The sequence below is a fragment of the Megalops cyprinoides genome, chromosome 7, assembly GCF_013368585.1.
Source record: "Megalops cyprinoides isolate fMegCyp1 chromosome 7, fMegCyp1.pri, whole genome shotgun sequence".
Taxonomy (NCBI): domain Eukaryota; kingdom Metazoa; phylum Chordata; class Actinopteri; order Elopiformes; family Megalopidae; genus Megalops; species Megalops cyprinoides.
In genome coordinates, this window is record NC_050589.1 from 27,767,322 (window position 1) to 27,783,589 (window position 16,268).

Consider the following 16,268-nt stretch of genomic DNA (forward strand, 5'->3'; position numbering starts at 1 on the left):
AAAAGACTTATACTTGAAAATTGTTTTTTAGACAAACAGAAATAGTGAAGTTGATGATTAAACATTTTTATTTCGTTAATGTGTATGCATTTCTTTTTTTGGTCACTTCAAAATTCCATATGGTTACTTCATAGTTTTGATGTATTTTTATTCTACAATGTGGAAAACAGTAAAAATAAACAATAAAAGTTGTGTCCAAACTTTTGACTGGTATTGTACCAATTGTTATTTTCCCTTATTTCAAACTATTTCTCAGGGGACATTCCAAAGCCTGTTATAACCCAGGAGTCCCCCAGTGGAGAGATCTACACAGGAGAGAGAGTCACCCTGAGCTGTGGGTTTGGGGGAGATCCTGCTGGCTGGGAGTATCTCTGGTACAAAGACACACAGGGAGCAGCACTGACCAACACTGACAGCAGCAGCACTGATGGGTCCAGTTACAACATCAGCTCTGCTGCTCTGTCCCACAGTGGAGAGTACTGGTGTCAAGGTAGAAGAGGGAGAGTGGCCTTTCACTCTCAATATAGTGATTCTGAAACACTGAGAATAATTGGTGAGAGCTATTAAAATCCTCATTGATTACTGTATTGTATATGAAGTAATAAGGATAACAGATAGAGAATGTTTTACAGTTTTGTAAATTTTCCAGTCATATATTATTTTGATCTTACTGACGTGCAGGTCCACCTCAAGCCCAGCTGACCCTGCAGTCTGGATGGAATGAGGTCTTCCCCACTGAAAGAGTGACTCTGAGGTGTGAGATTGAGGGCAGCTCTACTGAGTGGATGTATAAATGGTACAGAGATGGAAAGGAGCTTCCTGTAGACAAGGTCCACTCCAGCAGTGGAAATGAAGACACATACACTATCCTCTCTGCTGAAGGGTCATCTGCTGGAATATACACCTGCAGTGGAGAACTTACAAGAAGAGCAGTGCACTCTGCGTTAAGCAGTCCTGTGCCATTGAGACTACATGGTACTTCTCATTTTATAAGGTTTAAATTTCGTCTACATACTGAGTGTACACGTACCCATTGTGTGATTTATGTTACAGTTACTGGTCCCAAATTTTCTACCAAAATTTTTATTTTACATCTCCTGCTTAAATTTTATTTCTTCAGATAAAATTCCAAAGCCTGTTATTACTCAGGAGTCCCCCAGTGGAGAGATCTACACAGGAGAGAGAGTCACCCTGAGCTGTGGGTTTGGGGCAGATGCTGCTGGCTGGGAGTATCTCTGGTACAAAGACACACAGGGAGCAGCACTGCCCAACACTGACAGCAGCAGGACTGATGGGTCCAGTTACACCATCAGCTCTGCTGCTCTGTCCCACAGTGGAAAGTACTGGTGTCGAGCTGGAAGAGGGAGAGAAGTGTTTCAGTCCCAGTGCAGTGACTCTCTGATGTTAAACATTTCTGGTAAGGCTCACTAGATCATTTTTATATGTGACTGTGTTATAATATCTCATGATTGTCCCTTTTTTATGTATATATATATATATATATATATATATATATATATATATATATATATATATATATATATATATGCTCTTTAATATATTTGGATGCAAAATGCTCAGTATCTGTTCTTGTAGCTCGTCCTCAGGCTGTGCTGATCCTGGAGACTGGATGGACAGAGATCTTCACTACAGACAGTCTGATACTGAGGTGTGAGATTCAGGGGATCTCTGCTGAGTGGAACTACACATGGTACAGAGACGGAGAGCAGATTCCACTGGATCACACTGGAGACATATACACAGTGAGATCTGGGAATGGATCCTATCAGAGTGAATATAAGTGCAGAGGGAATAGGAAAAAGAGACCCTTATTCTCCAACATCAGTGAAGGTTTGACACCAAACACTATCAGTAAGTTCATCATGAAGTACATCATAAAAAGCAACGGGGTCCTGTGATAGGCCCATGTCCATTCTGATATGCAGTGTTACCCTCATACTTCATTCTCTTACATGTGAAAAAATATGCATATGCATGTGCATGCCTCTGATACCCTGGCATGTACACCACAATTTATTTGTTTAAAATGCAATAATTAAAATCCCCCCCCCCCCCAACAATTAAAATCCCCCCCAACAATGACAACAGCTGAATCCACTCTGGAGCACTGGCAGATGTGCATGCGATTCTCTGATTCCCTCACACACCTCCTTTCACACTGAAAATTTCCACTAACAGTTATACTGATGCTACTGATGCTGGGTAACTCAGTCCAGTCTCAGTTTTCATCGTAAATATATCATCGTAAATACATACACAAATCTCTTCTACTGTGGATTGTATTAGATTTAGTATAAAATAATCATTAGCATAAATTTTAGATACAATATTAAAATGAATTCATTTCATGTCCCATAAGTATACCCTCAACAGTTTCTGTTCTACTTCTGCTACAGGGTTTTACTATATTCTGGGGCTTTCTGGTGCTCTTGTCATGCTCATAACCATAGTGGTTCTGGAAGTCATTTGTGTTAAAAAATGCAGGAAATCAGGTGAGCAATTGAAGTGATGCATCATACCCATATGTGTATTTTCATCATGCAAACATTCCAAATACATTATAGGAAATTTTGGAAAATTGTAGGAATAAAAAATACAAATATAATAGTTTCATATATCCCACAAATATGTACAACAGAATTAAATTCCAACATTGTAATTACTTGAAAATTGTATTATTTGGAAATTCTCATTGCTTGTGAAAAACAAATGAAATTCTATTGATGAAAGCAGCCAATATGTTTTATCTGTTGCCATCACTGCTCATATATCGGTGTTTATTTACATTTTTATGTCAACAGGTCAAACGAAGAAACAGCTCAACAAAGACAAATTTTACTCCAAGGTGAATCCAGAATATGTAAGTTCAGGTGAGAAATAGTTTGTTATATATTGTACCTTAAACGTAGGGGTACAGCCCACAGGTCACCACTGGACACTCATGTCTTACACGTCCTAATGTCTTAAAAGATAATGTGTTCTAGTAATGGTTTAGAGTCAGTCTTGACTCCCCAGCTGCTGGTTGAATGCTGGGAGTCTATTCTTGGACGAATATGGTCAATTGGTTGGCATGCAGAAAGCAAATGGCTGCAGCTGTTTAGCTTATGTTGAAGGGCCTCTCAAAACGTCTGTTCTTTGTCATACTCAGGAAATTTGCTCTTTGTCATACATAGAGCTTCCAGTGTGTGTAATTTACTGACAACAACAGCCTTGCACTACATTTATTCTGTTATCACCAATAAGTTAATGCAATACCCAACCAGTTGTGTCTATGAAAATTTACCATAACGGTCAGTTTACCTATTTAAAAGTCCTTCAGTTGGTAATGTGCAGCAAAATTTCTCACAATGAGTTTCTCTCATCTCTCTTCTACAGATCACACATTACTATCTGAGGCCCTATACGAGGAAATAGAAGATGCCACAGAAAAACAAGGTAAATTCTATGGCTCAAAAAAAACATGTTTCTGTCTTTTCTGAACAAACTCCGCAAAACAGTGTCCTGATTCACTGATTTTTGTGTCTGCAGGTTCTCAAGCACAGGCTTCCGTTTACTCTGTCGTTCAGTTAGAAAACTTAGACAAAGGTAAGTTTGTTTTAATCAATACTTCCTTATAATGGGTTCTTATGACTTAAGGGGAGGATTTTGTCTATGGAGCAGCTGACGAACCGTCACCAGTTGATGAAAGATGTTGCTCAGATTAAAATATTGATGTCAATGTATTATTGCAGCAGTGGTTCTTTTTTGTAACCCACAAATTATAATTACAGGTTCATCCGTGTAAAGGACACTTCTATGCATTCTGTTTTGACTGATGTCTTTTAGTGCATTAAGTACATGGGTTAGAGTAAAGTAGAGGTGAGATGAGGTGAAAGTTGACCAGTAAGCATTTCATGGTTTCACAGAAACAGCTGTGGAAACTCTAGAGACTATTATTAGTATTATTTGGAATGGCCTTTTTTTTTTTCTTCCCCATTTTTCTCCAAATTTGGAATTCCCAATTACACTATGTGCTTAGACACAGATTTGAGTTAGAGGAAGACATTTCATGTGCAACTGTACACAGTCAGACCTGCGGCCACCTCCATTGACCAGAAGAGGAACACTGATGAGGAATGAAGCAGACTAGGTCCCTGACTGACCTACCCTCCCCTTTGTCCCCTGGCAGAACAGAGCCAATTTGTTCTTCTGCTGTGGACTCCCAGTCATTGTAGGCTGATACTGCTAGGGTTGAACCTGGGCTTGACCCTTCTCTTTTGACAGCAAGTGTCAGCCTGGTAGCTGTTTTCAGTCTGACCACATGTGTTTTACTCTGAGCTCTTGGTTGTGAAAACAGGAAGTAGACAAGTGCCAGTGGTTTGTCAATTGAGTAAATGATACATCTTTATGGCTATCTCAGTTAACATCTTCTTATAAACCGCATGAGAAATGTTTCAATGGCTCATTTTTACTCTGTTTTAAGTCTGTGAACTGCATTGGAGCTCTCTTTACAGATGAGTGCTCTCTTGACTGAAAGATGACTGAGTGCATTAAACTAATCTACTAAAAATGTTTATGATTGCCCATTTAGATCAACATGCTGACACTTATTTCAGTCACTCACAAATTAAAGAAAAATATGCCTCATTTTGTGGTGTCAGCATTTGAAAATAACTGATATGGATCTTTTCATCTATTTTAACTGCCCTGTATGAAAGTTTCAATGATAATTGAGTGTACTCCTTGAGTCAATTGCCCTGTTGATACAATGTACATAATACCAGTCTCTCCATCCTTTTGTGTGCTTTATTTGCTCCAACAGTGTGCTTGTGTTTTGTTATTGATTATTGCTAATAAAACTATTCACTTTACAATTAAAGGTGAGCTTCTGTGAAGATGAAAATGTTCCTAATGTAAACGTCCATCAAGAAAAATGTTTCCCTTTCTTTACATAACATGCTGAACTTGAGAAGCAGAGTTCTTACTGACTTGAGTTGAGACTTTTGCACAGAAACATGTGTGAGATAAAAGTGCTGGCACAGCGTTCTTTTTCAGGGCCACAGTGCGTCAGAAATGCAAAGAGCAAGGTACACGTCCAAACCGCATGCTTTCAGTGTGGGGTTTCACACGGGTAGCAAACAGATATGGCTACAGCCGAGGAACTATTTAAGTTGTTAGCTTACTAGTGGCCCAAAATCCTGTAAGGTACAGTATTTTGCAGAGTTTCACAACATACATACATGCATAATGATATGATATGGTGCATGCATCGCTTCATGGTTAAGGTGCTGCCTCTCTGGTCAGAAACTACATTCATTTTTCAGGGGATTGCTGTCTGTGTACCCTGGTAAAGTCCTCAATCCATAAAGCTGCACTAAATATCAAGTATTATAAATACACAAAAGCTATGACAACAGTAACCTCTCACCCTGGACAAAGACCTCTGTCAATCAGGTAAAAATGACTACCACTGAGTATGTATTCAGATGGTTGCACATGGATAATGTTCTCCGCATCAGACTCCTAGTGTCACAGATGGTCCAAGAAGCACTGTTTCAGAGGCCTATCCATGACCATGATCTGGCTGCTTGCTTCTGCATCATTTCATAGTGGTACACAGCCCAGGTGGCCCAATGGAAGATGGTGGACAGTAGAATGTCATATCTCCCTCTCTGTAGTACCTGGTCAAGGATAAGTTACCACTGGTATGACTAAGTAATATTCATAACACATATTGCAGTAAAAAGCACACAAATGTAACTTGATAGAGAACTATTCCCAGTGGCCACGTAGTACAAAAGACTTTTTAAGGAAAAGTTTGAAGAGTATTTACTTGTTATTTACTATTACTTGTTAAGTGGTGAAAAATGTTAATTGCATACCCTCATAAAACAAAATGTGCATGTGAGAATTCCTCGTTTTCTGAAGGTATCAGACACAAGGTAAAATCTGCTTGGCTGCAACGCCCATGCCAATCCAAAACAGGCTCTCTACAAAACAGATAACTGCAGAAAGAACAATTACAGTAAGAGTTTTAGCAGACTCTTTAATCCCAAGCGATTTACAGTACATTGGAGGCATACATTCCATTAGCATGTGTGTAACAGGGGAATTGAACCCAGAACCTTGGTATAGCGAGTGCCATGCTCTACCAGTTGAGGTATAGGAACACCACAAAACTGACAAAGGAATCAGAGACTGCATCACAATAATGATGTCACAGAGAGAAGACTTGATTCCCATTTTTTACTGCCATGTTTAACTCATTAATAGAATTGACTCACTTTCTTTTGCTGGTTTAAAACCATTACTGTTGGTGGAGTGATATGGTTCCTTGGTCTGGTTCCCTCTGCACATATATTCACTCTGATAGGATCCATTCCCAGATCTCACTGTGTATCTGTCTGCAGTCTGATCCAGGGGAATCTGCTTTCCATCTCTCACCATGTGTGGTTCTACTGAGCAGAGATCTCCTGAATCTCACACCTCAGTGTAAAACTGTCTGTAGTGAAGATCTGTATCCATCCAGTCTCCAGGATCAGCACAGCCTGAGGATGAGCTGCAACATCACATATTGTGCTTTATGCTAACATAACAACATGGAGCAGAACAATTGTCCAAGCTGTTACAACACTGGTAGAATAAAACTTGTATTTTCCTAGCCTTACCAGATATGGTTAACATATGTACTGAGAGTGAAAGGCCCCTCTCCCTCTTGTACCTCGACACCAGTACTCTCCACTGTGGGACAGAGCAGCAGAGCTGATGGTGTAACTGGACCCATCAGTGCTGCTGCTGTCAGTGTTGGTCAGTGCTGCTCCCTGTGTGTCTTTGTACCAGAGATACTCCCAGCCAGCAGGATCTCCCCTAAACCCACAGCTCAGGGTGACTCTCTCTCCTGTGTAGATCTCTTTACTTGGGGACTCCTGACTAATGACAGGCTTTGGCATTTGCCCTAATAAAGACAGGATATGGGACCTGAGTCTGGTGAAGGGTTCACTGAAATTAATACATATAACCCTTCTTAATTATATTGCATAGTTGCATAGTATGAAAAAAAACAACTTGCATGGACTCCCAGGACTCAGCAGAAACATCGATCATAATTGATCCAGAGAGAGACTGGATTTTAGTCTTGCACCCTGACAGACATATTTCCCACTCTGTGACAGAGTCAGAGAGTGGGAAATATGTCTGTCAGGGTGCAAGTTCCTGAAACTACTAAATAATAGCTAGCTTCCCACTCTGTGACAGAGTCAGAGAGTGGGAAATATGTCTGTCAGGGTGCAAGACTAAAATCCAGTCTCTCTCTGGATCAGTTATGATCTGTGACTCTGTCACAGAGTGGAGGATGTGCATTTGTTGGCTTTCAGTGCTGCTGGGATAGAGACCCTCCAGTCTTCCCCGTGTTTTCCTGACCCATGAATATCTCCATCCAGACCCTGTTATGATGTCACAGCTGAGGGTGACAGATAAAATCAGTGTGTAAATCAGTGATTCTGTGGGGTCTGTGACCACACACAAGCTAGCTATCATTTAGTAGTTTCAGGAACTTTTCAGCTTCTGGGTGGAGTATGTTGACTACACTACAAACTACATGTATGAGGACCAACATGCATGAAAACACACAAAAATATTATCTGGTTTTATAACAGTATTATTTAGCACAGACTGGAATGTTTTTGGAAGCTTAATTTTCTTGGTCTTGTTTCAGCATAAAGTTCTGAAATCATTTGATGAAAGTTGACATAACAGTGTCATATCACATCCTTCTGAAGCAAACAGCACCAAAATATTGAGGGCTTTACCAGCATTTTGCAATACCACTCACAGGACATAGAACCCACTACAGTTTTGCAATTTTGCATCCGATTGATCAAGTGAAATGTCACCATACCACAAAAAGACAATGACATTTACATGCACACTATAGAGTGTTTATTACCAATACATGACATAATACATTTACATTTCATCATTTAGCAAATGCTCCTATCCAGAGCAACTTCCAAAGTGTGAGCAGATAATGCATTTCACAAAGCAGCACAAGATATTGTACAGAACATGTATAGAACATGGACACAACTAAGCATATTCAAACATGTGTCAGTGCCAAACATAGTGCTGACATCATTACAGCGAATGTTTCAACACTTAAATAAAAGACAATATCTCCAATATTTTGTTTTTGCAAATAACTTTATGTTTTAGAGAAGGAATACAACATTCCAGACAGAGAGCTACCACACGCCATGTAGCAAAACAACAATATATAAAAAGTTACACTAAAGGGGAACAAGAGATCATATTAAGGTAAGGGAAATGAACTACAGCCTGAAGAGGAGTGTCTTTAGTCTGTAATGGAATGTGGCTAGCGATTCCTCTGTTCTGATCACAACAGGAAGCATAAGGGCCAAGCTAAGATGGACACAACTGGGATGTGCAATCATGGGGGCACCCAAGAATTCTGAAGAGATTGAGTACAGTGGCTTGGCTGGTATGTAGTGTCTAAAGTTGGCTTGAAGATAAGGGTAAACTGAACTGCATTGCCTGGTAGTCTAATGCCAGCATTTTGAAACTGATGCGAGCTATATCTGACCTGCCAGTGGAGGGAGATAATGAAGGGTGAAATGTGTGAGAATTTTGGGACATTGTGGACCAATCGAGCAGCAGCATTCTGAATGAGCAGGGGTCCCATCGCACATGCAGGGAGGTTAACAAACAAATAGTTATAGTAGTCTAGATGGGAGAGGGTTGTGACTTGGACCAGGAGTTGGGTAGAGTAGATGGTGAGGAAGAGGTGGAATTTTCTGATATTCTATAGGAAGAATCTGCAGGGTCTGCTGACTGAGGCTATGTGGTTTGTGCCTGGTATTGTCAGTTGTCACCCTGAGGCCCTTGACAGTCCAGGCATGTGGTGCAGTGGTATCTTCCAGGTCCTAGAAAAGAGAAGACAGTTGGGACCAGTGGGTATACTCAACTGAAATGAGTGCATAATCTCCCTCTATTCAAATAATGAGTTGAGATTATTAAAAGACAAATTATTCTCTTCACAACTATTACAAAATGACTGATAAGATCAAATGCTAATAGCACACAAGTTACTATCATTGTAATAGTGCATTAAATTCATAAGTGACTGAAATAACTATAAGCATGTTAACTTCATTTGAGCAGACCCTTATAAATGATGTTGTTTGTTGAACATACATTTATTTCTAAAAATAAAATTAAATAAATAAATGATAAAAAAAGATGATGCAAAATGTAATGTCTACATTTAAATGACTCTTCTAAATTGCCTATCTGTAAAGATATATTGGGCCTACTGTGTTGTAAAACCACATGCAAAGCAGTGGCACAGAAGCTCATGACCTGATGCAATGTTCCCATGCTATTTCATATATTCTTTCTTTAGGCCTGAGCCTATACTCTGCTTAGAAACAAAGAGCTCAGAGTAAAACATGTGTGGTCAGACAACAGACGGAGATCTCTGCATATAGATGGGCTTTAAATAGCACAGTGTTGAACATCTGAGTTTCAGGTATGTACTCAGCCTGAAAGTAATTATACACATTGTCTTCCACTTCGATTGCCAACTTTCTTTATTTCTAAGTACTGATTTATTGAACATTAAGTTTACATCCATCAACATTTCGGTTTGAGGACAAAAGCACATAGATGTAAACAATATTTAATTATAAAGTACACACACGTCACACAGTTTCCAAAGTTGCAGAACACAGCTTGTTGTATCTATGAACGATACATGTATGATTGGTGGTTGGTTCTACAGACGGCCAGCACGATAAATTAACTGTGTTAGAACAGAGATGGAGAGCTTATTTAGCACATGCCTAGGTATTTTAGGTTGATAACGGGTGAGACAAAAAGGGAAATTCTTTGTCCCTGCTAATGATACGTCATTTATAACCTAACAGTGCAGTCGCATGCAATGTTTGCATCCTGGGCCTGATATCAGTACAGCTAGAATTAACTAAAGGTAGGAATTAAAGGTAAAACACTGTAAAATAACCAACATTTTGTTGTAAATATTGGTGGGATGTTTTTGATGTAACTCTTCATTTAAGGGAGCCAAAAGACATGATTTAAGCAACACATCTGCCTGGGAAGCTATTGACTCTCTAATGCTCTCAAGCTGTGTTCTCATTGGCCACATTCAAATGTTGTTGGCCCTAAACATCATCTCAGAGACTACATCCTGCATTTATTTAACCCTTCCAGAAATGTCTGAAGTTGATTGTCCTTCACTTACCATTACATGCTTAACATGATTTAAAATGTTTTTTTTTTTTTTTTAATTTACTTTTATGCACAAGGAAGTGTTATGATCTGTACCCAGCCTAGCTAACTAACCTGGCCTCGCTTATGCTACATAAGCTACTTTAACTTTGAAAATTAAAAGTGTAGAGAGATAAAATGATTGTACTGCTACTTTTGTATTTATACTTTTGTATTAAAGATATGCATCCTAAATCTTTCTCTGCATTTAGCATGCACACACACACACACAACATAATGATATAAAGTGTCTTGTGTGATCTGTGCACAGTACTTATTCTCTCAAGAGCAATGAGGAAATTGAGGTCAGCTATAGAGGCCTTTGAGATCTGAAGAGACAGTCACACAGTGTTAAAAGCTGAAAGGAGATGGGGACAATGTGTGTGTGGATTTGTAAGTACAAGCTTTTAAACTCCAGCTTTTATGATTATTTTAACATGAAAATTCTATAATTTTACATATGTATGTATGCATAAGGGTGTAGGGTCACTACAAAAACACATAGATGGCTACTATATATATACATATATATATATATATATATATAAGTTGGTTGGTGTGTGTGTGTGTGCTTGGGGTGGTAGGTAAAAAGTTCAGGTTGAAAAATACTTTGTTTGATTTGCTCATTCATTACCAGGAAGTGCTCATTTTTATTAACTTGTACCGCTTTCATTTTTTCATTCCCTATTAAATTCAAGCAGTGTTGTCTTTGTGAAGTATTTAAAAGTACTTGAAGAGTATTTGAACCAGTTCACACTGGTAGAAAATAAGACCTATAACATCAACCAAGGCACATGAAAATGATTTAGGGCACTGATAAAGAGATTATATTAACACTCCTAAATACACTTCAACCAAAAATCTTGGTTCAACTATGTGATTTTTTTTTACTACATTTTGGGTATTTCAGACTGGAATATGCGTTGCCTCTTTAGAACTGAATATCATTTATTTCCTCTGTCTTTATAACAGATGTAGCACCATTGCTATACTTTGGTCAGCAAACAGGTAAGACCTATACGCTCACTCAACAGAGCAATTCTCTATGTGTTATAATTCAAATCAAATGTGGGGGTAAAATAAACATTTATAAACCAATAAAGGCAATCTTGGTGCATGCAAAGTATGCAAACTCTTTTTTTTTTCCTTTTTTCTTTATTCAGTTCCAAAGTCTTGATCTCAAACATACCACTGTCACAAAACAAGCTTTTGTCATTACTTGCTGTGCTGGTCAGGAACTTTGTGTAGCTGTGCACTACAATACTGTAGATATCGAATGACCACCAAACACCTGTCCAGAATTTCATTTAAAAATATTTATTATTTGTTCTATAACACATTGTAGAATATTTAATCTACATATGATCACATGAACATACTGTAGGCATGTAAATTAATGATACTCATATGAATTACTGATATTTTTTCTGTGAAACATCCTGGGTACACATGTTAATGATCCAATCAGCTGCAGGTTCATGAATTGGATAACCATCGGATTGTGTTGAAAAGAAACACTTTCATTTACTTGAACCACTGCACTGTAACCAAAATTTACATCATGAAAACTACATTTGATTTTCTGTTTTGTTCAAACTGTTTCAGCTGCACAGTCCAGTCCTGAGGCTCTTCTGACTGCTGATCCTCCATGGTCAATCATGTTCCCAGGAGAGACAGTTACTCTCACCTGTCAGGTTACTGACTCTGAGGGCTGGACATTTACCTGGACCAGAAACCATCAGGGATTCATAACTAGTCTTGGAGGCTCCAGTGGTAAAGGAGGCTCTGTATATGTCCTGAGCTCATTGAGGAAAAGAGACAGTGGGCTGTATCAGTGTGAAGGGTGGAGAAGGAGTCAGCACATTTTCAGTAACGTTTACAGCCTTACAGTTTCTTGTAAGTTATCTTTTTCAACATAGTAAGCATTTACTCTTGAAATGAAGAAATAGATTTTTTTGATGGAATGGAATGGAATAATAAAACTTAACTTGATTCATTGATAAAGGGGCTTGTTTCCTGTATATATTTTAGCTGTTCGCCCTCAGGCTGTTGTGGTCACAGATCCCCCAGGTTCAGTGATGTTCACAGGAGAAACTGTCACCCTCAGCTGTGACATCATAACAGGGACTGGATGGAGATATTCATGGGTCAGGAAAACACAGGGAAGTCAGGAGAGTCTGTATCCCAGTAGCACTGAAAGCCAACAAAAGCACATCCTCCACTCTGTGACAGAGTCAGACAGTGGGGAATACATCTGTTGGGGTGAAAGGGGTCAGAACCCTACAAGCCAGTCTTTCTCTGGATCACTTAGGATCAACATATCTGGTGAGTCCTGCAAACAATGTGAGTTTTTCTTCATTCTAAAAATATGTGATGTGATGAAGACAACTTATACATATTAATGTCAGTGAACCTTTGAACATACTCAGGTTCTATATCCTGTCTTTATTAGGGAAAAGGCCAAAGCCTATCATTATCCAGGAGTCCCCAAGTGGAGAGATCTACACAGGAGAGAGAGTCACCCTGAGCTGTGAGTTTGGGGGAGATCCTGCTGGCTGGGAGTATCTCTGGTACAAAGACACACAGGGAGCAGCACTGCCCAACACTGACAGCAGCAGCACTGATGGGTCCAGTTACACCATCAGCTCTGCTGCTCTGTCCCACAGTGGAGAGTACTGGTGTCGAGGTGCAAGAGTGACAGGAGCCATTCATTCACAGTACAGTGATCCTCAAACATTGAGAGTATTTGGTGAGAAGTGTAAAGACTCATTGATTATTGTATTTAACGTAACACAATTACTATATAAGATAGAAACCGTCTCATGCTTTTGTCATTGTTAATGTTTAAATTATCTTGACATCACTATTATGCAGGTCCACCTCAGGCCCAGTTGATCCTGCAGTCTGGATGGAGTGAGGTCTTCCCCACTGAAAGAGTGACTCTGAGGTGTGAGATTGAGGGCAGCTCTACTGAGTGGATGTATAAATGGTACAGAAATGGAAAGGAGCTTCCTGTAGACAAGGTCCACTCCAGCAGTGGAAATGGAGACACATACACTATCCTGTCTGCTAATCAGTCACACACTGGATTATACACCTGCAAAGGAGAACTTACAAGAAGAGCAGTGCACTCTGTAACAAGTAATCTGTTTCCACTGCTCATTGAATGTGAGTATGAATGTTGTTACTAAACTACGCTATGGTATACTTACTACTTATTTTACTATACTTACTATACTATAACATTCAAACTATTCAGCGTTTTCCCTGGGTTTTACAGTAGGTTTCAATGTCAGCACTTTCCATTCATTCCATTCAAAAAAAAAACATATTTAAAAAATATTTTTAAAAAAATCATGTCAAAAATTTTCCGAGTACCTTCATGGTTGCCTCAAAAAAAATTTTTCTCAGTATTTAGTCATTGAAAATTACCAGTTTGCCAACTGTCCTGAAAGAATCATAGAAGACACAATTATTATAAAATGAAAATTATTATTAAATCTGTGTTAAAACTTTTCATTGTTGTTATTTATTTAGGGTTCATTCTTTACAATACAATTCAGCTTTTGCACAAAAACAATATGTATGTGCTAGGTACATTGTGTTGATAATGTCAGAGTAGATTTTTCTGGAATTTTTAATCATGAGTGGAAAACTAATTACCTGTCCTTGATGAATTGTGTTCAGTTTTTTTGTTTTCCAGTGCCATTCCCTGGGTCACTTTTCATGGTGTTTCTATGCATTGCATTTACCTGTGGTGATGTTCTAAGTAGCTTTGTTTGATTGTATTCTGTGATGTCAGTCACCACAGCGAGTACAGGGGTATGGCTAACTTCCAAATGGAGGGTTTCATGAGCCTGGTTTGTCATAGTGGGTGTGAGCTTTGTTGTGATGTATAGAAAGAGGCCACGTCTAGAGAGCACATATGACAAATACTACCAATTTCTTTCATGTACTTATGGTATTGAGCTGTCCCAGTTACTTGTAAGTGTTTCATGAGAGCTGTCCTGGGCATGAGCATCAACCTATTTTCTAAGCTTGATAGCTGTAATCAGCCTGTTAATAAGATAAATAAGTTTTAGAGAAGATAGTAAGTTGTAGTCTTGGCTGAAATAATATGTTACTGAGCTGTGTTATGAGGGAACTTAAATAATTTTATAAGCTCCTCAGGCTTTTGGAGGCTCACCCTGTTTTCATATCCAAGTAACAATACCAAGCAAGCTGGCAATACAGGTCAGGCTTCAATGAGTGAGCAGCTCGCCTAGTTAGATACTCACAGGCAAGAAAACTGCCATGTCACATTGGAAAAATTGTGAGCAAAAACTGTAACTACTCCTATTGCAAATTTTTATATTTTCAATGACATTTTGTATCCTCATACTCTCAGTAGCTGCACCTCTGGTTAAACACAATGATAAATGTAGAAAAATACTACCACTGATAGATCATGACAGATTATCCACTTCACTGTGGAGATGCATTGTTTAAGATTATTGGGTCATATGTACATTCAGAGCCTAGTGTTATCTGACAGACATTGTGGTGAGCGGTAAGTGCTATCAGAGTGTGTGTGTGTGTGTGTGTGTGTGTGTGTGTGTGTGTGTGTGTGTGTGTGTGTGTGTGTGGACTAAAACAGACTAAAAGGTATGTCATTAATTTTTTCCCATTGTTAACTATTTCCAAAACATTTCAGTCACGACCTCTTCATGTTTACCTGTACCTAAAATATCAATCATTATTTTCCTTCAATTCAACTATTTCTCAGGGGATATTCCAAAGCCTGTTATTGCCCAGGAGCCTTCAAGTGGAGAGATCTACACAGGAGAGAGAGTCACCCTGAGCTGTGGTTTTAGGGGAGATCCTGCTGGCTGGGAGTATCTCTGGTACAAAGACACACAGGGAGCAGCACTGCCCAACACTGACAGCAGCAGCACTGATGGGTCCAGTTACACCATCAGCTCTGCTGCTCTGTCCCACAGTGGAAAGTACTGGTGTCGAGCTGGGAGAGGGAGAGGGGCCATTTATTCTCAATATAGTGATCATCAGATATTGAGAGTAATTGGTGAGAACAATTTGAATCCTCATTGATTATTGTATTTTTTTTAACATAATAACAGAGATAATGTCTCACAATACTTCTTCTAGCTACAAATTATCTTCATATTACTGATGTGCAGGTATGCCACAAGCTCACCTGAGCCTGCAGTCTGGATGGAGTGAGGTCTACCCCACTGAAAGAGTGACTCTGAGGTGTGAGATTCAGAGCAGCTCTACTGAGTGGATGTATAAATGGTACAGAGATGGAGAGAAGCTTCCTGTAGACAAGGCCAACTCCAGCAGTGGAAATGAAGACACATACACAATCCTGTCTGCTGATGCATCACACACTGGAAAATACACCTGCAGAGGAGAAATCGCAAGAAGAGTGGTGTACTCTGTGCGAAGCATCCCTGTTATGCTGAGATTTCATGGTACATATCGTTTATGAGGTTTAAGATCATGCCCACATTGTGTGTAAACTAATCTCAAATTATGAACTGACATTTCTACTGTCCTACTAAATAAATTTTATTTCTTCAGATAAAGTCCCAAAGCCTGTTATTACCCAGGAGGCCCCCATTGGAGAGATCTACACAGGAGAGGGAGTCACCCTGAGCTGTGGGTTTGGGGGAGATCCTGTTGGCTGGGAGTATCTCTGGTACAAAGACACACAGGGAGCAGCACTGCCCAACACTGACAGCAGCAGGACTGATGGGTCCAGTTACACCATCAGCTCTGCTGCTCTGTCCCACAGTGGAGAGTACTGGTGTCGAGCTGGAAGAGGGAGAGAAGTGTTTCAGTCTCAGGACAGTGACTCTCTGATGTTAAACATATCTAGTAAGGCTGACTAGATAATAGTGTATATCTGACTGTATTATAATATTGCATTATTGTCCTGTTTTTATGTGTTCAATTCAATTTATTTA

The 16,268-nt window shown here is 39.3% G+C and overlaps 1 protein-coding gene across 1 annotated transcript; it reads left to right on the top strand.

The window, feature by feature from the left end:
* The first annotated feature begins 793 nt into the window (after positions 1-793).
* LOC118780405 lies at positions 794-16,193 on the top strand. Its single transcript, XM_036532866.1, has 11 exons — positions 794-821; positions 1,121-1,198; positions 1,597-1,872; positions 2,418-2,513; positions 2,823-2,891; positions 3,397-3,456; positions 3,550-3,606; positions 12,535-12,627; positions 12,755-12,894; positions 13,188-13,325; positions 15,912-16,193. The coding sequence occupies exons 1-11, from the start codon at positions 794-796 to the stop codon at positions 16,191-16,193; spliced, it is 1,317 nt and encodes a 438-aa protein (XP_036388759.1).
* The last annotated feature ends 75 nt before the right edge of the window (positions 16,194-16,268 follow it).

Bases quoted from the DNA above. Each gene is read 5' to 3' on its own strand.
- LOC118780405 (XM_036532866.1), top strand. From the start codon at position 794: ATGGTACAGAGATGGAAAGGAGCTTCCT. The intron at 1,199-1,596 runs GTGGGTTTGGGG...CTGTTCTTGTAG, and splicing joins AGAGAGAGTCACCCTGAGCT to CTCGTCCTCAGGCTGTGCTG. The intron at 12,895-13,187 runs GCACTGCCCAAC...GGTCCACCTCAG, and splicing joins ACAAAGACACACAGGGAGCA to GCCCAGTTGATCCTGCAGTC.